Raw genomic sequence first — 23,010 nt, forward strand, 5'->3', positions numbered from 1 at the left:
TAGGTTGCGTCTCAACCCCTTGTGTCACCAGGGAGGCCCCTAAATTTTGTCTCTTGATTCTGCTTGTGACTTTTTGGTTCTAGGTTTAACCATGTAGATTGATTAATTTGATTAATCTTGAAGAATTTTTAAATTTAAAAAAAGATGGTTTCCATGTTTTTTGTCCCAATCACCCAGAAGATAATTCCAATATGTATAGCTAAAAACCAAGTGGTATTTATAATCCATGGTGTAGGTACTGTCCTTGGCCTGCTTTGTACATTTAATAGAACCTGAGCTAGGTCAAGCAGTTTGGCTGATGCAACCAGTAAGGACAGAGTCACTACCCCTTTGTTAAGGAAAGAACTTGCAGAAGGTACGCCTCTCTTCCCATTCTTCTTTCAACTTACTGGCCAGGAGTGGGTCACATGACCACATCCAGCTGCACAGAGAGAATAGGAAGACATGGAAGAGGATGGGCATGATGGTCTTTAGCCCAGTCATGACCCACCAGCAGGCTGGACACGCTGCCTGTCCTATAATTGGTAAGGGGTTGCTCGATGGCGTATGAGGAGGCAAAGGCCTGTTTGATATACCACAAAATCCTAATTTTCAAGGTAAGTCTCAGTGAGTGAACAAAGCTCACAAACTACCCATGTATCAAAGGCCCCAAGAGCCAGAGTTAGCAATACAGGAGTTAAGTGGATAGGACAGGCTCTGACAAGATCAAGATAGTGGACTAAGTGCAAAATTTTGATAATTCTAGCTGCTGCTTTAAATGGCTTTGCTCGTCTCTTCTATCCCTACTTTGAACATGGGAAAAAACCTCTAAATCATGAAGGCAGGGGAAGTCCATTCCAATCTGCCCATGTTTATCCTGCCCTGGTCCTCACCTTAACTTCATAACCTGAGGGCCAGTCTGCTTCACATGGGTTGTCCCGTTGATGCCTCTCGTTACAGGTGCTGCCTTTCCTGGGAGCTGCCTTCTCAGCCCTTTCTGCCCCTCCAACCCAGAACTGTTTCTCCTCTGAGGCATGGAGTGCTCACGCATTGGGTGTGGGGGTAAGGGCTCCACATACACGAAGTTACAGCCAACAGCAGTTATCCAGTTACACTTTCTCTGTGGCAAGTGAATTCCTTCCTCCAATACGGTAGGCAAGCTACATGCCAGACACCAAGCAATGCTCTGAATGACAGATAAGGGACTGGACTTTAAAGCTGGTCCAAATTTATGTTAACCTAATGAACAGTTTTATAAAGACTGCTCTATCCTAGTAAAACACAATCATCTCTATTGAAAACAAATGATTTTCAAGTAGTTGCCAAATAAGAGATAATGTGTATCTAAGCCTCCTTTTGTTCCTTGTCCTTTGAACAGTCTTCCCAGAAGCCAGAGAATCCTTTTGTGTATTTTTTTTTTAAAGATTTATTTATTTTATACAAGAACTGGGGTACAGGCCAGATGTGTAGGACGGTGAGAGGATTCACCAGAGACAGAGTGGGGAACAGAACAGGCAGACTGACGAAATACAGTGTCGAGGGGAGCAGCAGGCGAGACAGGAGAGGTCTGCCAAGCCATGTGGGTTTCTCCCTGGCCGGCAGGGAATCGAACATGCGCTGCAGAGGCTGCGGCCACTTCACAGTGCGCTGCTCACCTGCTGTGCCACTGGGGAGGCCCTCCTTTTGTGTATTTTAATATTTTCCTATAGAGTGGTATATTATAAACTACCTTGCACCATATTTTGCTTGGAGGTTTTTTCCTAGTCAGGATGTATGGAGCAGTTAGTCTTATTCTTTTTAATATTTAACAGCTTGCATTCATGGTGTATTTGAGTTGGTAACAATGACTTTATAGAAAACCTTCTTTTGTATGCAACTCAAGTCCTTTCTATTGCTACATAAACATTTCATTTACCTATATGTACAACAATCTTTTATCAGCAGTAAGTAGAACTGTGTTCTTAACATCAGTATTTTAACTCTAGGACAAAATACGGAATCAGTAAATAAAAATAGCTTTTGTCTTATTTTATTCAATATATTTGAAATAATAATTCACAAATTTAACCTATCTTAAAAATAGGCACTACTTATTTTAGTATAACCCCATTTATATACAAAACAAACCCTTTACATTTTCACTTAGGTTAAGTGCACAGAAAAAAGCATGAATGGGTATAATTAAACGCAAACACGGGGACGCTTTGGCAGGGTATGTGAACGAAAATTGTAGCTTTATTCCATCTGTTTCTGTATTATCTGAATTTTTAAAAACACATTTACGATTTACATCAATTATTTTTTTCAAGGCCTAATGGGGCCCAGTTAGACCTCTGTCCACTGTTTGCATATTAATCAAAGGTTTGCTTGAAGGTCTAAAAGTCTGTTCATTAATTTCTAATTTTCCTCCCTATTTTGTCTGCCCCATTAGTTTATTCTCCAACCCTCCTCCTCACTTGTACTTAGTTCCACTTTAGTGCATTAGTCAAAACTATAAGTGTTTTCACACTATACGTATCTCACTGTTTGAACTCATTTTAGAACTTGTTATACTATCCAAAAAAAAAAAAAAAAAAAAAAGTCAAATATATTGAAAAAATGTCCTCTACATCCAAACTTAGAAATGTATATATTTGGTACCACAGGATACATCATATTGCTATCTGAGGACTGTTTTTGCATTACTGGTGCTTTTAGGTAAGTGGCTCACAGTCTTTGGCGGCCATCAGAAATCTGGGAAAGTGTAAAAATACATAGATGCTTAGGCACCAACTCTGGTGCTGAGCCTGTACTTATAAGGGAAGCAAATATGCTTTAGAAATGCTTTTCTCTTAATTTTATAAGTGATTATATAAAATGTATGTTGAAAGAATGACGCTATACTTTGAGAATAATTACAGAACACAGAACCTTGTGGAATATGCTAAAACTGGAAAATTCAGAGTAAAGGTTAGAGTTTTTTTCTGGGGGTGTGGTGTTGAAATGATTTTTGATATTCAAAAGCACCAAAAACATTGTAAACAATGTTTAAGTTGGAAACAACCATCTCCAACACTTTCCTTTGAAAGTCTAAATACACAGAATATAGTGCAAAGACTGAAAACAAATAACAAATATAATCCTGAAGTTTATTTATCAAATTTCATCTATGGAGTCTTTGACTGGTTTTTAAAATAAGGGCAGTTTCTTTATCTTGGATACTTGGCAAATCATCGAAGTACAGAAACTTTCAAGATTTTTTAAAACGGGGCAACACTGGTCAGCAGTTGGTACATGAATATAATACATCTACTGAAAATCTTCCGTATCACATGAAAACTTGGAGGTAATCTGTAAAGCCTGAAATGTCTTCATTTTAGAATGTTATGCACAAAGGGCCTTATCAAGAACGGAAAAATGGCATTTTCTGTGTTCAAATTACCATAAACACCATAACTGGCTTTTGATGTTACATTAATTATTCTTCAAGCTCCAGCGCATGAGGCATAAAACCTGATTAAAGTTTTATACGACAAAAATCCCAATAAATGTTTCTCTTAATAAATGGCTTATAAGTATTCTCAGTTTAATCATCCAAGAAAAAGTAGTTTCCACTCTTCTTTTGTTCTACATCCTAAAAGATAAAATAGAGAAGGAAAAATCAGAACTCCTTCCCTGGATGTAGAGGGGAACTGCCACGCGTCACTGAGGAGAAAGTCCACAGTCTCCCTGCACTCAGTGTCTGGATATTACTGGATCCAAGTTAAGGGCAAAATTTCTACCAAAATACCTTGCCTGATCCACCTCAAGCAAAAGCCCCTTTACATAAAATGCTGTACTTAAGACACATGAAATTTTTCTACGTAAGATACCGTTTCCAGGAAGCTAATTAACTTCGTTTCATCATTTCAAATAAGCGTCTGGTCCAAAGGGTAACATGTTTAATTTCAGAACTGCCTATTACACAAAATGTATATAAAACTAACTTTCCCCAGTACTGTTTACAGATTGGTAAGGACCCATCTACCTACTTGTATAGCTGCTCCCTTATTAGGACTGAAGCAGAGGAACAGCTGGCGACTGAACCATGATTCTCTACACAAGAAAATGACCTCACAAAGTGGAATGCTTCAGAAGTTCTTGGGATAAAAAGGTGTGTGTACTTGGTCTTTTGAGTTCAGCATGTTTTTCAGAACTGAGAAAGCGCTTCAATTTAATTCTGAATGTGTCATTTTTTTTTTAATCTTGGCCAAAGAGTAACATAAATCATTTACAAAAAAAAATCTACAGGGAAGGCAAAAGGCATCCAGACATTGTGCTGGGAATGTATGAATGCTTGCTGTGCATAATGACCTGATCTCTACCTTCTAACCTCTGTTTAGAAGCAAAGCATAAATGCGAATGGAACAAAATCTAAGTGCTAGGGTAGAGCTATGTATAAAGTACTTTTAACACTTCTAAGTGGTAAGGATGATGGATAGTCATGAAATGTAAACAGTGTCTTCAGTTGGCACCACAGGAGATACTTAAAACATAGAAATGCTTTTAGAGTATCATTTTTTTCAAGCAACCTGAGAGAACTCCTTTCTTAAAAAATTCCTATTTCAAACTTTATCAAGTACAGGGCACACAATTATTTCATGTACACAAAGAAAAGACACTGCCTATTACGCTGCTTTTCTGTTACTTAGAAATTTGAGGTGAGTGAAATGCTTGTTTTTAGACAAGGTATTTTAATTATGTATTCCTCTTTTATATGCACAAGAAAAATGTATGAGAGAAACTGGTTAAAGTATTTGTAATGAGTTCCTTATTTAATGATAAATTAACACCTTTCTGAAAACATTTTAAATTACAACTAAATGCAAGTAGTAAGTAAAACAGCGGGCACAATTTAGAGACAATGTGAACAAATCTGCCCGAGTTGATGCAGCCACGGCAGCTGCGTCACAACTGCTGCCAGGTGTGTGCCACCAGACATTAAAATGGAAAAACACATAAATCCTAGAATGAAATCTGATCTACAGTGTCAACAAAACAGCCTTCAATTTGAAACATGCCTTTCGAGAAGCTGTCCATGATTTAAGGGAGTTTTGTTACATACCTTAATTGAATTGAGCTTGTTTATTCTTGGTCTGTAGTTATTTGGATCTCTTCTGAATGTAATTTCAAGCTGAGACAAAAATTTATTCATGCCAGCCAAAAGGGTCTGAGGACTAGAGGAAAAATAAAATCATTGTGATTAAGTTTTACCTCCCAGTGGCTGGGGATCGAACTGGCGCTGCAGAGGATGAGGGCAGCCTCGCAACCCAGCGCTCAACCTCTGCGCCACCAGGGGAGGCCCTGGATGAACTATTCTAATAGCAACTCTATTTCCCCATTCTGATACCAAGAAAACAGTATGTGGAGGTCATATGAAATTGCTGTGTGTATAGTCAAAAAGGGCTGAACATTGGTAACTTCAAATGGTCCAACCCAATTACAAGAAATTTCTTATCAATTGATTTAAATGTTAGGCATCTCTATAATGGAGGTGCTCTCAATCAGTTCTATTAGGAAAAATGAGAGAACAGGGAAGAAGTAAAATCATCTTAACTGTGCTATAAACAGGTATTTGGGGTCTAGTGTGAATTTTACCATTAGCAGTACATGTTGGGCAATTCATGAAGCCTACATGGGTTTATTTTATTTTATATATGACATCAATGGTTTTTTAATTTGCAGAACCAAAATTCTAGTAATTCTGCTTTGGAAATCCAAATGATGAAGCAGACAAAAGGTAAGTTGAAATAATTTGCTAGTTGTTAGAATTCAAAATTAGGTCTGAATATTTTAGGAAGTAGCCTTACCTGTTGGCAACTGTGTTTTTAGATGGAATACCGTCAAATACGATGACCCGGTCTGCTAGATAGGTGGCCATGATGAAGTCATGTTCCACAACAAAGGCTGTCTTTTTAGCATGGAGGATGAAGCTGAAAGACATAATTTCAAATTTTTTATGGTTTTTTAATCATTAAATATTTATATGTTATATAAAATAGAGCTGAATTTAAGTACACAGAAAGCTAATACTCCTAGGAGCAGGGCATTACCGTTTGACAACTCGAGCTGCCATCAATCTCTGCTCAGAATCCAAATATGCAGATGGTTCGTCAATTAAATAGACATCAGCAGGTTTTCCCAAACAGAGAGCTAAAGCTACTCGCTGCAGCTCACCACCAGACAATGTCTGCACCTGTTTGGAGAAGTTTAGAAAAGCATGTAGAAACATCCAAAGTTTAAAATAAGAAAATACATAAGGTAACTAGAGTACCTCTTGATCAATGATGTTTTCAATTTGCAGAGGCTTCATTACATCAGTCACAAACTGTGGATGAGTGTAAGCATCTCGGATCTTCTCATGCAGTAACTGTCGAACACTACCCTGTTTTTAATGGGAAAACGTACTTAAATAATAAAATTATAGTTTAGAAGTTGTTTAGGAATCTTAAGCTCTAGGGCAAAAGCGTAACAATTTGTCACCAGTAGATATTGAAAGTATTTTTATGCTTATCCATTCCATGTGGCATATTTTGAGATTTTTAAAGATTCAACCCTATCTGTATGGGTTGAAAACAGGAATAACTTGAAGGCCAGCACAGCAGCAGGCAATCAGTGAGACAGCACAGATGCACGGTAATGTGTCATGATGCCTTTCGCTTGCTATTTCAGGAGGGCCGAATTTGACAACTTAAAAATTAATCTTACAGAAAGTACAACCATTAATTTTTTTACTGTAAGCTAAGCCATCTCAAATAAGCATAACACAAAGTGTGTGTTGAGTTACTGGGTGTAGCTACTGTAGTTAAGTTCTCTACAAAATGTGCACAGATCAACAGAGATTAACTTCATGTTTTTAAAGTTCATCCATATTGCAACATGAATCAGTTTACCTTTTTTAATGGAAAAATAACATTAAATTTTACAGGTGTACCAGATTGTGTTTATCTCTTCATCAGTTAATGGCTGATTGGGTGATTTTCTACTTAGTGGCAATTATAAATAACAGCTGGGTGCAAATTTCTGTGTTTAGCTGTCTTTATTGCTCATATACCCATGAGTAGAAATGCTGGCTCTCGCATGTGCGTGAGTATGTGTTTAATTAACAATTAAGAGAAAATAACTTACAGTTGATTTGGGGCTGATTTTCTGTGGTTTGTAACTGACATTTAAGACTGGTACTTCTCCTGTAAAACAATGCAAATAAATGAGACAATGACAACTGCCCAGGTCTTTAAAGTTTACTATGTGAAACAGAGTATAAAGATTCAACATTGCAACAGTACCTCCTTCATCAGGTTTAAGTCTTCCAGCAAGCATTCTGATAAACGTCGTTTTACCAGTACCTGGCAACACAACATGACAAAATGACCTGAAACAAGCTTCACATTTAGAGTACATCACTATATACTACTGGGTTTTAACTGAGAAATTTGTTTTAGAGATATATGATGACATTGTAATTCTAAAGGTTATATGAGAAAATAACGTTCAAACTTTCAGAGTTCACCTCTGAAGTATCATTCTAAATGAATCAGGAATATAAACTGGCTAAAAGCTTAAAACGACAATTTTAATAAATGGTAGTAGATCTATAAAATGAGTGTTGGTTAGTTTTAAAAAGACTTAGTTAAAACATCAATGCATACAATTTGTTGAGCACAGAATGTCTTCTACATTATAAAGTCCATTTACATAATTTAGTTAATTGCAACCAGTTCAAAATTCCATGAACTGAAGACAAGACATTGCAACAAGTCTCATAAAAATGTTTCCTTCTGTAGTCAGTTTTGTGACTTGTAAACAAATGATTTAACTTTTTTTAAATCATGAAAACAGTATTAGACATTTATCATATCTATATTTATTATGGAAATCCAGTATTTAAAAATACTGGTTATACAACTATTAATAAAGGTAAAGTGGCCTGAATTTAAAACAAGAAAAGCCCCAAATGGAGGAATGAGTACAAGGAGAAAATTTTAAACTTGATTACTTCTGAATTACCAACTTATCCTTTCCTTTCTAGTCAGTTTTCAGGATGAATAAATGGGCTTCAATTTATATATAAAATCGTCAGATTAGAAAAAACATCTTTTCAAAAAAACCCAAAAAAGCCAAAAAACCCCCCAAAACAAAAAGAAAAAACATCTTTTCAATGAAGGTTACAAAATATGAACTTGATTGAATGACAGGTGAGATTAAATTATGCCATCACAAAACCTGCTGAGTCACACTGAGAAACACAAGGATTTAATCTGCCCCCAGACCATTAACTGAGTCAAAGTTCTCAGGCAGTAGTTAAAACTAAGTTAATTGTTTAAACAGAATAGACAATTCAAGTAACACAAAATAAAGAAAACTTACCATTTTCCCCCAACATCACCATGATTTCAGAATCTGTAAACTCTCCAGCTACAATTGCTAGCTCAAACTCTCCCATCTTTTTTTTCATTCCTGGATATTTATACATACACATCTTTTTAACTTCTTCTTCATTTGCTGTTTCAGCCACTTTAAAAACAAGTGATGCATCTCTGAATCTTAAGTTTTCTGTTGGAACATAGCCATCTAAAAAAATGTTTATGCCTGAAAGAAAGTCATTATCAACAGATTAGTAAGGATCAAAGATATTTTTTTCTATAAGAAATTATCATATGAAAGTCAAAAACCTTAGGCTCTCTTGGGAGTAATCCACACATAGATTTATGATACTATGCTTTGACAATATGGTGTTTTATGTATCTAATTTATTTTAAAATATTCGTGTAAAAATACCCATGTCTGTGTACACACACACATATATAAGGAGCACATTTTCCATTTTGTGACTTTCTAAGAATTTTCCCATCAGGTTTTATGCAAAAGTATATGAGGCCATTGCTACTGTGTTTTTAAATTTTAAATTGCAATTTCTCTCTAAAAATGACACGTAGGGTAAAAATGGAATACTTTTGTGTATTAACATAAAAGTCTGGGAAATAATTTTTTAAATAAACAAGTTAGGAGTATTTATTTTTATATGGAATATAACCATATACTGATATTACAATTTATTGCATTTTTTTTAAGGTTAATTTTGCAGCTTCTTAAGAAACTTATAATACCAAACTAACTGTAGCATTTATTACTGGCTTCCCTGTATAAATACGGTTATCTAAACAAAAAACTGCAAGCAAATTACTATATTCTTCACGAGAATCCCTCCCTATTAGAAGTGTTAAGATCTACCATGCAGACACACAGAAGTGAAACAGTGGATTATTGAGGTAATGAAAAAGACAGTAGCTCAAAGTTCAGAAGGTATTGAGGGAGAATCTAGGAACCTTACATTTCATCAGGGACTGAAACTCACATCAGGGCCTGTATCCTTACTAACGAACATACTGCTCAGTAGATACTTGCTGACAGAACAAATGAGCAGGTATATTTATTCTGTGATAATCAGCATTTTTTTGAGTTTAAGCTACTTAAAAATTATTAATGTGAGGCTAAAAAAATTTAAGACCAAAAATTAAAAACTAACTAGAAGGAATCTTAGTGGCCATTTAATACAAGTACCTAATTAGCAGGAGAGGAAATAAAGACTCAGATAAGTGACATTGCTCAAAAAATGTTAATAAGTCATTCCTACTGCATATTTATCTTGTCAATTTAATGAATTTACACTATAATTGCTTTTACAGTTCATGATTAGTTTTTACACATACTGTATTAATTTCTTTTAGTATACTAAAAGAAAACAAATATTAAGTTCAGTCATTTTAATTGTTTTTAAAAGATGATACACACTAAAAACCTCATCAGAAACCATTTTTTGAATGGCACAGCCTTTAGCCAAGGCAGTTATAGTTGGAATTTTGAAGCATGATTGATTGCCCCACACCAGTACTGTGACACCAACACAATTCTGGAACTACTACAGGGCACAGAGTAGGTCCACTCCATAAATATTTGCTGACTGAGGAGAGTCAAGCATTAATAATTGGTTCTGATATCATCTCTCAGAGTACTGGGAAACTGGACAGTCTCACCAATTTTCCTTAAAATATACATCTATTTCACATCAAGTATAAAAGTATAAGTGATAATTCCTAATCCACATCTCAAACTAAAATATTTTTGTGCATTTTTTATGAATTAAAAAAGTCACCACCGTTTTTTATGTGAAGTGCTAAGATGCCATATAAATTTCTATTTCCAAAAGAATTTCTTAGGTTTCTCAAAATTATTTTGGCAGGGCAAAAACTGCCTTGCCTGCTGCTTTTCTTAGCAGTATATTTCAATAAATCTGCATGTTTTGTTCTCCGAAAAAACAAACGCAAACAAAAAATCTCATTAAAAAAAATCTCATTTAAGAGAAAACTCAAAAGGAAAAAAAAGAAGGCTGCATCAACCTAGGGAGCTACCAGGCTACATAAATAGACTATCGCAGGGTTTTATCCCCTAATGAACTAAGTTCTTTTAGGTCTTTTAGATGTTCAGTTTACAGTATAGCTGGAGCGAAGAAATAGAAGACTAGGAGTAAGGAAGCAGTGTAAGGAAATAGGAAAGCGGTGTAAAGGAAAGGCATACCAGGTGGGCAGAGCACTTAGCAGCAGGTTTTTACCTTTTTTTTTTTTTTTAAGATTTATTTTATTTATACAAGAACCAAGGTACAGTCCAGATGCATGGGAGGGTGAGAGGATTCATCAGAGACAGAGTCGGGAACACAACAGGCAGACTGAAAAATACACTGCGGAGGGGAGCAGCAGGCGCGACAGGAGAGATCTGCAATACCATGTGGGACCCTCGCGGGCTGGCAGGGATCGAACCAGCGCTGTAGAGGCTGCGGATAGTGTCACAGTGCAGCGCTCAACCGCCTTTGCTCAACTTGTATAGGTGAGGAAGAGACATGAAAAGAGAGGCCAGAGTCTCTCCTTAATGAAAGTAAAGGGGATAAATGAAAACTAAACTATCAGACTTTTTTAGTCACTTACTTAGCAATATTATACTTACTAAGTTATTTTAATATACTAATTTCTTACTACACTATTAGTCTTAGTTCTATGCTTAGAACATAGCTTACAGATGAATTTGAAACATTTCATTTCATTGAAATAAAATGAACACTAAGTGAATTTAAGATGAATTTTAATTAGTTTTACTACGTGTTAAAGATAAATTTGAGGATGGAAAATACTATAGTTAGGTCAAAACTTAAAAGAGGCTTTTAAGATAGCAAAAGAAAAGCAACAAAAAGTGAAATTTGTAAAGCATTTCCAGCCCTGGAAAATCCAGACCCAACATAATATTATTAAAAATTTACTTTATTTGAGGTAACACTGGTTTATATCACTGTATATGATCATAAAATTCTTCAAAAAGAAGTATGTTTTGTCTAACAACTGATGTAGATAATCTTACAGATATTCTACTTAGCGGTTAAATTTTTTAAATTAGAATTTTGGATAATAGAGCAAAATAAAATTACATCAGTAATACATTTTCTAAGCATAATGATAGAGAACATAGCATTTTGAAAAGCATTTCAAGTTACCTTCTCTTACACTAAAAGGCATAGTAACAACACCATAAGCACTTGGTACGCCATATAAACAGCAGATGAAGTCAGAGAGATAGTCTAACACACTTAGATCATGTTCCACCACAATGATATATCTGAAAATCAATACAGATTTTAATTTTTAAATGTTACATAACATATTAACTGATAGCCTTAGATAACTTTATTTTTACTATTGTGTTAACTTTAGTAAAAAATATACTTAAAAATTAAGTGTAACAATCATATCAAGCAAAAGGCTGCTGTCACTACTTGATAGAGGTTACTAAGAACTAGCTTGTTCTTATGCTCAATAAGAACCTGAACAGCCAAAACTCTCTGGTTATCTTTACAATGTTTTAAACTTTGTGTGTGTTTAAATTCCACATCTACTTGAGGAGTTAATAAAAGCTAAGGACCTTCCCACAATTCCATACACAGACGCCAAATTTCTAGAGTAATTCCTAAGTTCCCTGGAAAAGGTGTACTAGCAAATAAGAGGCTAAGTTCAGGTGGTAGGTCTGAAGAACTGAGATGGAAAACATGCACATGTTTATGACAATGATTGTCCCAGTGTTTAATTTTCAGAAAGCTACCCAAACAAATAACTACAGCATATATCAAATCTTTACTTACCGATCTGGATTTATTAGTGATCGTATTGTAATAGCGGCCTTTAAACGCTGCTTGACATCTAGGTAACTGGAAGGCTCATCAAACATGAAACTATAAGGAAAAAAAGCAAACATAATTTTGAAGATAAATATGACTTAATTCTATTCTGCATGTTATTTTTAAATTGCTGGTTTAACCATAAAAATCATATTATGCTAATGAGTCCACTCCATAAAACTTCTGTATTCTATTGACAAGCAGAAGGAAGGAGTATGAAAAGCAGGACTGAACATCAAATCTGGGGAAAGTAGTAAAGTAGCAGTATTAAAGCAAAGTTTTTTGAAAGGAGGATACTGCATATAATTACAGAATACTTTGTGGAGAAGAGCTAGCCTGCACTGGCTACAGTGTAGAAATGTGGAAAAAGATGGGAGCAACAAATATATGAGGGAAGCCAAGGAAGTCAGGAAGGAAACTTGCTGTTCACACTTTGATTTTCTCTCATATATGGTATGCCACCTTCATTCAGGGTAACCTAAAGAACTCACGTTCTATTTGATATATTTTTCAAAGTCTGCTGGCCTGTCTTAGAGCTTAAGTCTTCAAAAATATGTACTAATGTAGTTTAAATAATAGATGAGTGATTCTATATTAAAAAACTCTGGAACCTGTAAATTGTAAAGTACTTTTCTGAATGAGATTTAACTCCCTCTAGTAATGACAGGGAGACCGGATAATAAATATGTAACTGCTTCAACATCTTATCCCCGAAGACAGAACTGTAGATACTATTTCTATTTTTCTCAAAACCACTGCTTTATTCGCAGCATTACAAATGAAAACTCTAGAGGATTAAGACATACAAAAGGTATAAAATAACCTACATATCAGCTTTCTGTATGCAAACGACAGCACAAGCAAATCTCTGCAATTCTCCTCCTGAAAGATCTTCAACATTTCGTTCTTTTAGATGGGTTAAATCTACAAAGAACATAGAGGGATTGTATTCAATGTTATTTTTTTTAACCTCTTCCAGGCAAAACATATATTGTATGTCATTCCGGGTTTGAATGACATTTCATTGAAAATTATGTAACTTTTATAAAGTCAATATGACAATTACTAGAGATTTTCCCACTTTCTTCAGTAATTCATTTAAAGATAGATCTCTTGGTGAGTTAAGTTTAGGGCCAGTTAACACACACACACACACAAAACCAACACTTACCAAGCTGCTGACATACAATTGCCTGTGTCTTTGTTTCATCCTTTCGGTCCAAAATAGACCCCACTGTCCCCTGTCATAATATATCAGGAATAATTACTTTCCTTCAACATTAAAAAACCACAAAGTAAAACAAGTTTACTTTCATACCTCAACCAATATAATACATAAATTCCTCCTAAAACGGAACTGACCTTTGCAGCCTTGGGAATCTGGTCAACATATTGAGGCTTGATAATGGCTTTTAGGTCATCTTCTAGAATCTTGGTAAAGTAATTTTGCAATTCAGATCCACGGAAGTAAGTCAAAATTTCTTGCCAATCAGGAGGATCCTAGAAATATACATATAATTATTACCTGGACTCAATTTAGTAACACAAATAAAGAAGGTAACTGTTATACGAAATAGAGCATATATCCAAATATCAATAGTATACTTCTGGCTTCTACTTAATCTTAAAATCAGGAATGGATTTAATTTCAAATCAAGGCATACCAACTCATAACAGTTCAAGGGAACTCAAAATCATCAGTAATATAGCACTACTAAATTTTAACTAAAATGGACAGAGTTCCCCCATATCAGTTTCTCAGCATTAACTCCATTAGTAATCTTGAAAATAAGAACATTGAAAAAAAAATTTATATACTTATCTTCAAAATCTCATAAAACCAACCCATGGTGTTGATTTGTATAAGGCAGTAATACATACATCGTACTTTCCAAGGTTGGGCTTTTGCTTTCCTGCTAAAATCTTCAAAGCAGTTGACTTTCCAATACCATTAGTTCCAACTAATCCCAAAACTTCACCTGGACGAGGAATAGGCAACCTGTCATAAGCATATAAAAATAATAAAACTACTCAGATTTAGATAGAAAATTACATAGTATCAAAATGATTTATTTTAAAGCACTGCACTCCACACACATCCACTAATAAACTATAAAAGCTATATACGCCAGATATTATTGGCTATTAGGAAAAAAAACAAACAGCCAAAATAAATGTAAACTGTTAATTGTTAGAAATGCATGTAGGACCAGTATTACTCCATATTTTGTTTATTCAATTTTCAGTCAAAGTTCATTCTAAAATAACAATTCTTCTAAACACATAAGGCTCAGTTTTAATGTATAACAAAATGCTCTGGTATGAATTTCATAGCAGGTGCAGCCTCACAATTTTCTTTTTCCCTTGGCCTGTCATTTACTTACAAGGAGAGAAGTGTCACATGAACCAGAAATAGTCTACTTCATTCTCCCTGCTGCAGTAGGCCCCTTAAAGCTGGCAGGTTGAGAAATACCTTTTTATTAGTGAAATCTAGACTTCCAGATTCAAAATATTAGTATTTAGCAGATTAAAAACATCCAAAAAAAAAAAAGGTGATTTAATAAAATGTGTCCAAGTTCAGAGTAACATTTTAAGTAATTTATAAGATTAATCGATAAATAACAATGAATAAAACAAAATACTAATTAAATAAAAAGGTAACTTCCATTAAAAACCATTTTGGAGATGGGGCATTATGGTCAACAGTGATTCTTAGCCCCAGCTGTATATTAGAGGCACCTGTAAGTCTTCAATTTACTGAGGTTCAAATGATAGTCAGAGATTATACTTTTAAAAATATACCCAGGTAATTCTATTGCTTTAGTGGAAGTTAATACCACTTTTTCCTATTTTTGCATTTTTCTGAAAATTCCCAATGTATTTTATTTTACTCTTGGCTGTAGTAAAAAGGAATGTTTACTTGAAAATATACCTGTGAAGTTTGAAGGCATTGGCACAATATCGATGTGTTGTTTCTTTTTCCAAGTTGCTTGGTAAATTGACAATTGATAAGGCGCCAAAGGGGCATTTCTGTTGTTTAAAGTAAAGAATTAATTTTGAGTTAATTTTTAGAAATATACAATATGACTAAGATGAGTAGATGAAAAATTTTTATAAGCAATATTCCAAGTATGAGCTTTACAAAGATGGGGGGGGGGTGTGTTGTTTTTTATTCTTATTTACTTAAAAAAATTTTTCTCAAAGGCAAGAGTCATAACTAATTTTGCATTCCCCTTAGTGATGGCATAGTTAAGACATTTAATGTGTTTAATAGTACTGAAAAGCCTTAAAGAACCTGTGGGTTTTTAAAAATTATTAGCTAAGAGAAGGGTGAGAGGCAAGATAAACCATGGCTATTAAGTACAGGTTGCACACCCAATTGTAACACAAGCTTTCCCTCTATATCTGTCTTGTCCTTGTACATAGGCTTCCTGTTCTACTTTGAAAAGTCTTCTAAGGCCACAGATAATACCTTTTTTCATCTATTTATGTCCCACCAAGCTAGTATATTTGCACAGAGCAAAGATTGTCTTCCTGCTATAATTTTAAGGTATCACATAGAAGCAAAAATGAAAAGAGCTGGAAAGTCACTTAAGAGTGGTAAAATGGCTAGAAAAATTGCTCAAAGTACCGATACTAAAGAAGTATATCTAAAGAATATATCTTAGAGATCTGTTTAGCAGAACTGTTCAGTGAGCTCAGAGGACCAATTCAAAAGTCTCTCTATATAAATACTTCAGTGAAGTCCCATTTTGTAAGTTATAAGAACAAGGAATTAAAAATCTAACCAAGCATTGTTAACTGACAGAGTAATTACCACCCTGTAATCAAAGGTATTATTTCTTTACATAAGTATTTTTCTGCCAATGTAGTTATTTCTACAGAACTCTGTATTATCCTTTTTCTGCTGCAAGTAATTCAAACTTTTCTAATCTACAAGGAAAACAATATCCAGCAGTTGATTTTGAAATCTCATTTTTAGTTCAGGAGTGCTGAAAGAAAATAGAGTACATAATATACTGTTCAAAACCAGATTTGTAGCACCAAGGAAATGGGTATGCATGATAAGAGATCAGTAAATATTTGTTGAGACTAATATTACTAAATTTTGTTTCCTGTTTATAATTTAAAAACAAGAGAAAATGTTTTCAGGTCCCAAGAAATCTTACTGAATAATTAACCACTCATTCAGAAACCAATGTAAAATACACATAAGTCTTACCTGGGTGATATCCATACTCCATTCTAACACATGCTATCCACAAGTAAAATATTAAGAACTTTATGCATTTACTTCATAAATTAAAGTTGGAAATCTATCATTCTTAAGTCAAAAGCCCTAATAAAACTATTCAATGCAATGAAAACTAATTTGAAGTATTTTGAAAAATTAACTATTGGGATAAAACCAACCATAAAAGAATGTAAATACAGAAGTACTCAAGGGATTAGGGTAAATTTAGAAAATAGCAAAGTGTGCATTTCTATAAAAAGGCATAAATTTGAAATTAAATATAGACTTCGGAAATACAGACTTGTATGTAATATGACCATTTTTTTTGTATTTATATTTCCAAAAGTTCTGATAAAGATATATGGAGAATGTTTTCATGAAAGGGGGAAAAAAGAAATGAATTTTGCTTGGAAATGGCTTCACAAAGTTGAATTTAGAACAGATAACTTGTAAATACAGTGGGTTTCATTCATTTAAAAAAACAGTAGTATCAGATTCTTGCTTAATAGATACTATTTCCTAAATTTATAATTTAGGAAAAATCTATTCATTTTTTTATAGACTGCCTTTTAAAAATAGTTATAATTTACTCAGATTCTTCCCATTTTATTTTCAGGATACAAATTTGATCTGATAAATAAAATAACACTTACCTTAATACAAATACCACAACCAATACAGAGAGTTTCAGAAATCCATGCTATTTTGCTCTGGGGTGTAACCTCTATGCATAATTTTCCTGCCAAAGGGAAAGACAGAATAATGTCATCCTTCCTGACATTCTAATTTTCTGAACATTGGTATTTAGGCAATTCTGGTCCCAAATTTCTATAAGAAGCAGATTAAAAAAAAAAAAGCTATAAAAAATTCAGTGCTACAAAGAGTTGACTGAAGACTTCTGAGATACATTTGAGACAATGTCTTCAATCAATGCTTTGTAGGGACATAGTCCTTAATTTATGCCAGTAAAAATATGGCAGGTCCCTTTTTTTTAAGTTGACTGATCTGAACATTTAATTCAAAAATATGCCATGGTGATGGTAATGAACACCAGAGAAAGGAATGAAATGTTCAGCCAGTTCAGTGAAGTCTGAAAAGGTATATAGTCACCCTATATAGAGACAACATTAAACCTGGCATTAGGAGTATATTAATAATGGAATTTCTGAGTAGCATGGAAGACCACCATAAAAGACATCTAAAGTTTCTTTTAACATTTGGTAAGTACAGACTTCATTAGTACAATTAAGGTAACAATCTAGTTAACACAGCCTTAAAGGCTACAACAATTCACCAAACCAGAATTGTTAAAATTTATTAAATCCTGAAAATATAAGAAAATCTCATGAAGTCATTTTATTGAGCTTTTCATGCTTGCTTTTTCAAAATGAAAATACCCTCAAATACAAACACTGGTAGTCCTTCATTCATGACATAAAAGTAATAAACAGATTTTGTAGGACATAAGAATCTCAGTAACTTACACTCTGGTTTGATTTTATATTTAGTGAACCTTAAGTCATTCTTTTTAATTTCCACAAAGCAAAAAAGAAATTCAGAATAAAATTTGATTTTATTTAGACATTCTTAAGAATGGGGGGAAAGTATACTAAAGTGCATAGAGAACTATCAAGCAAATTTATCTTGTTTTTTGGAAAACCTCTTATTTTAGCAATCCACAGAACAGCTTACCCATTCGAACCACAGGGCAACTCTTCTTGCACTCCTGTCGACATTTCTTAGGTTTACATTTATCATGGTTGACAATAGCAATTCTTGTTAATTTATCTGCCATATTTCTAAGAAAGTCAGAATATCCAGCTCGTCTATTAAAGAAAAATTAACAAAATTATTTTATAGTCTCTGCAATTAGTTAAGAGAAACAAGTCAAAGGTATTAAATTTATAAGGGCATATATTATTATATTCAAATATCTGGAAAACACAATAAAAAACTAGTAAAAGCAATAAAATAACTTAGTAAGGTTTGGGGAAAACTTTTACATACATACCACTAATCAGAAGATTTACATAAAGAAAAACAAATAGTCACCAAGAACACCATGTAGGAATCACAGAATATATACAAATGCAAGGGAACTTTCAAAACACCACTAAAAGATATAAAAGTCCCAAAAAGAAAGATGTGCTATTTCAGTTTTTATAATATAGAATGGTTAGCATCAGAGAATTCAACCTTCCTTCAATAAATACATTAAATCAGTCTCAAGGAGGGAAAAAAAACCCAACCAAAGCAAATTTAAAGCTAAAGCTCTTCTATAAAAAGAAAAGTAGTAACAGCCAGGAACCCTGAAAAAGAACAAGAGGGATGGAGGAAACTACACTGGACAGGTGGAAAAAATGGATAGACTGTCTCAATATTGACAGCAGTGTATGAACACAGACCAATAAAACGGAAACACCTGACATGAAAATGAATACATGAGAAAGGTGTTCATTCCCTCCCTCAGACTAAGCATTACTTCAAGACTTCTGCAGCTGACTATGAGACTATTATTGGAAATGGCAAGCAATTATTAAGGTTGTCACCATCCTGTTGATCAAGTAGAAAAAGTAAAAAACTGTATTTCTGCAGGAATCTGTAATAAGGACGAGATGGCTTTTATGCTGAAAGCATTGAAGTGGAAAGGAGACCAAGTAACTGCATGTATAGACGGTGCTTTTAAAGTTCCTACAAGACTGGATGTTTAACAGTGTCATCAAGAACTTAACTAAAGTCTAAGTGAATGTAAAAATCAAAACAGCTTGTCAGGTCATCAGAGTTCTTTACATGACTTAAACAAATGCTTAATTATCAGTCCTTATAACACAAATTAAGACTTTTTCCTAACAGAAATTGTGTCTAACTTGGTTCTGGGATATAGCACTAGTCTGGTTTTCCTCCCACTTTCCTCGTGACTTTAGTCTCCTGGGCATCTAAGTTGAGACTGCTCTAATATTGGGTCATACGTTCCATTTCTAAGATGTCCCTTCTGGTCTCATTTCTAGATATTATCTATCATATGCTGTTAACTCCCACATTTCTATTTCTAGTGAGGACACCTTTCCTAAACCTAAACTTGTACTCTATCTGTTTACCAACATTACTTTTTAAAAGTTTAACAGGCATCTCCCAAACTGAGCTCTTGAAATCCCCAAAACTTGCTTCCCTAGCACTTTTTTTCAAAAAAGATTTATTTATGCATATAAGAACTGGGGTATAGGCCAGAGGTGTGGAGGGTGACAGGATTCACCAGAGACAGAGCAGGGAGCAGAACAGGCAGATCTACTAAAACACATTCCTGAGGGGAGCAGCGGGTGAGACAGGAGAGGTCTGCTGCGCCATGTAGGTATCTCCCTGGCCAGCCAGGGCTCGAACTCATGCTGCGTTGCGCTCAACCCCTTGCGCCACCAGGGAGGCCCCTGTAGCAGTCTTGTCCCTTCTGCTACAACACAACTCCAGTCTTCCATTTTCTCATGCCAAAATTCTTAAAGTTATCTTTTACACGCAAGAAATTCTGTAGAATTTACCTTCAAAATACATCCAGAATCTGACCATTTCCCATGACTCTGGTTTAAGCCATGGTTATTTCTTCTCTACATTACTCTTAACAGCTTAACAGATTTTTTTGCTTCTACCCTTGATGCTTGCTACTGCAAGCCTTGATAGTTGTTTCTCAATGTAGGAGTCAGAATGATCCTTTTAAAATAAAACCCAAATCATGTCACTCCTCTATTTAGAATCCTGCAATGGCTTTCCTACTCACACTGTAAGTTAAAGTCCTTAAAATAACCTAGAATCAGAGTTCAGTTTCATTAATTTCTGATCACGTCCCCAACTACTCTAGCCTTTGTTCACTCTGCTCCAGCCACATAGGATTCTTGCTGTTCTTACCTCATGCCAGACATGTTCTTGTTTCAGGGTCTTTGCATTTTCTATTCTCTCTGCCTGAATGCTATTCTCCCTAGTGAGCCACATGGCTCCCTCCTCCTAGTCTTTAATGTTTATTTCTTAACGAGCCTTTCTGGCTAAACATGCAAGCATAAAACACACCCATCTGCCTTCCCTTGCTTTGTTTTTGACCTTAGCTCTTTCTACTATATGACACAGAATACATTTCATACAAAGGATATATATACACATTTACTGGGTCTCTATATAGATATTTACATATTCTCTCTCCACCTACACAATTTGTTCCCTCCCCAACTACAATGTACTCCATCACGAGAGCAGCTGTTTTATCTGTCTGTTCATTCCAGTGGTTGGACAAGTGCCTGTAGGGCACATAGTAGGAACACAAACATTTGTGTTGACTGAATGAGAAAATGAATTTTAAACATGAATAATTTTCTTATAGGTCATAACCTCAGAAATCTTGCAAGTTACCCTGTTTTATACTGACAATTATTCATAAAGTATATACTGGAAAAAGAAAAACAAAAACCCTAAAAGGAGACTAAATATTTATGTAGTGAACAGTTACTACCATAGGTTCACTTTATCTCATTTAAAACTTTTAAATACCAGTCCAGGTCTCGTAAAGATTAGAAAAAAAAAAAAAAAAAAAAAAGAAATGTACTTTGAATTGCTATCATCCTGGATGTGACAACTCCCTAAAAACCAAAGATCCCCTAAAAAAACAAATTACCTGGTAAATGAGTGCAATGAATTCCTCTCTAGAGGGTAAATCCTTAGTTACAAAATTGCTTACATTAAACTATTTATGCCAAACTATTAAAACATTTCAAATCATTTAAAAAACTAAGAAATTGTAAGAGATGATTTTTATAGAATAAAAACATACCAGAGATAGTTGTGTTGATTCATATAAAAATATTGATCAATTATAATTGTCTTTAAGAAAAACGATGATTATTCTTTGCAGAACTGTTTTATAGAACCATTTAAACACCATTCATTAACTTTCTAAACAAGGCTTCAAAATTTTTTTTTCCAAGAAGAAAGATACAGCACAGTAAAGCTAGGAGGGGAAAAGAAGTAACATTCCTGGGAACAAAGAGATTTGAAGATATTTCAGATCTGGAACAAACTGTGTTGAAAATAGGTTCAAATAATGACCCTCAGTGTCATTCTTCCAGATGGGAGGAAAAAAGGTAGCGAGGTGTATTAGCATTTGCTGTCAAAGACCAAAATTCTTATAATGCTGTGTGAAAGCACTGAAAAGTCTGTGTTAACAAAGGATGCTTGATATCACCTGAAATAGTCTAACTATGCTCATGGTAGGTAATATACTAGTCTTAAAACACATCTGCTGAGAGTGGTTCATAACTTGCACTTCAGAGTCTTAAACTGACCAGGCACTAAATACTGCCTTGTTTTTGTCTTCCAGCAATTACATTCAGTGTTTTTCCTAATTTTTTTTTTAAAGGGAGAACAGGTTTTTCATAATATAATTAAAAAAAAAAAAAAAACCTTGATTCAAATACAGATGAGCCCTTGCTTAACACTAACAAATCCTCACTGTCAGATAGCTGGTATAAAATGGATATGGGAAAGGCATCTGAGATCTGCAACACAAATGCCACTACCATAAGCGCCCAGTCAGCAGTCCCGTGAAAAGAGAGGGTCATAATAAACAAGTTTTGACAGTAATTTCTCACATCAAATTTACCACCAAAACGAAAGCGAAAAAAGTGGGCTTATGTAGTTTATGGGATGTGGCTGTCAGCCTGGACCCTTTCCAAGGCACCAACTACTGAATAGAAAAGAAAGGTTATTTCGAGCAAAGACAACTTTGATCTCAGGAGTCTAGGCGAAAACATTAAGCGGCCAAGGGGAAAAGTGCCGGGTGCGCCAAAAAAGCTGGGCGCTGACTGGGGATCACCTCCCTTACAGTCGAAACTCGCTGCTCCCCGGGAGAAGCACAGCGCCGTTCGGCCTCCTGCCTATAAAGCCCGGGAGTGGACGAGGAGTCCTCGACTTCATGGCGGCAAGATGCCATGACTCATCCCACGATCACCGCAAGCCAAGACTTCCCACGGTCAGTTCGCAGACGGGACCTTCGAGCCCCCTAACAGTGCCGGGGGAGAGACGGGGGTTCGGCAGCTGCAAGTTCTGCAGGTGCCTCCCTCGGGGCTCCGATCCAGGTCGGAGCGGGTCCGGCGCGAGGGGGGCGGTGGAGGTGGGGTCGCGGAGCAGGTGACAACTAGGACCCATTCCCGCCGCCCCTCGCGGGGGTGGGGTCACAGCGGCCGAGATCCAGGCCAGCGGGAGCCGCAGCGCGAGGCGTCCCCAAGCCCCGGGCGCCCCGGCCCCGGCGCCCCAGCTGCCCCGCCGGAACCAGCTGCCACGCGCCGCCGCCACCTGAGGCCTAGGCACAGATTCTCGGAGCGCCTCCCCGGGGTCTCGAGATCGTGGCCGGTCGCAGCTGCCCGCCTGGCCCCTCCAGGCTCGTCCCCTACCTGGAGAAACGATCCCCTTGCCGAGGGGAGCGCCGAGGCCAGGTCGGCTCTCGCCTCCACTTCTCAGTCCCACAGCGTGTTCCTACGGCCACCGGCAAAATGGCGGTGCCCAGTCGCCGCCTCGCGCCTGCCGTAGA

General features: G+C 35.7%; 2 protein-coding genes across 3 annotated transcripts in view; one reads left to right on the plus strand and one right to left on the minus strand.

The window, feature by feature from the left end:
- Nucleotides 1–1,421: 1,421 nt before the first annotated feature.
- On the minus strand, nucleotides 1,422–23,005 carry ABCE1 (ATP binding cassette subfamily E member 1). The gene is made up of 18 exons (XM_037496239.2): nucleotides 22,874–23,005; nucleotides 18,141–18,274; nucleotides 17,102–17,187; nucleotides 15,147–15,244; nucleotides 14,096–14,213; nucleotides 13,577–13,714; nucleotides 13,386–13,455; nucleotides 13,042–13,138; nucleotides 12,179–12,268; nucleotides 11,537–11,658; nucleotides 8,365–8,586; nucleotides 7,284–7,343; nucleotides 7,126–7,184; nucleotides 6,272–6,382; nucleotides 6,051–6,193; nucleotides 5,808–5,930; nucleotides 5,063–5,174; nucleotides 1,422–3,592 (listed from the first exon to the last, which is right to left on the minus strand). Exons 2-18 carry the CDS (start codon nucleotides 18,241–18,243, stop codon nucleotides 3,545–3,547), a joined length of 1,800 nt encoding a protein of 599 aa, XP_037352136.1. The 5' UTR covers nucleotides 18,244–18,274; nucleotides 22,874–23,005; the 3' UTR covers nucleotides 1,422–3,544.
- ANAPC10 (anaphase promoting complex subunit 10) overlaps nucleotides 4,145–23,010 on the plus strand; it is a 158,485-nt gene continuing 139,619 nt past the window's right edge. The window contains exons 1-3 of one of the 2 annotated variants that reach the window (XM_037496241.2): nucleotides 4,145–4,658; nucleotides 5,683–5,737; nucleotides 22,308–22,452. The gene's annotated coding sequence lies outside the window, so the exon portion shown is untranslated. The remainder of the gene's footprint in view (nucleotides 4,659–5,682; nucleotides 5,738–22,307; nucleotides 22,453–23,010) is intronic. The other variant, XM_037496242.2, reaches the window with a different exon arrangement.

This window comes from Talpa occidentalis, unplaced genomic scaffold (genome assembly GCF_014898055.3).
Source record: "Talpa occidentalis isolate TD23 unplaced genomic scaffold, MPIMG_talOcc4v2.1 talOcc4.8, whole genome shotgun sequence".
NCBI classification, from domain to species: domain Eukaryota; kingdom Metazoa; phylum Chordata; class Mammalia; order Eulipotyphla; family Talpidae; genus Talpa; species Talpa occidentalis.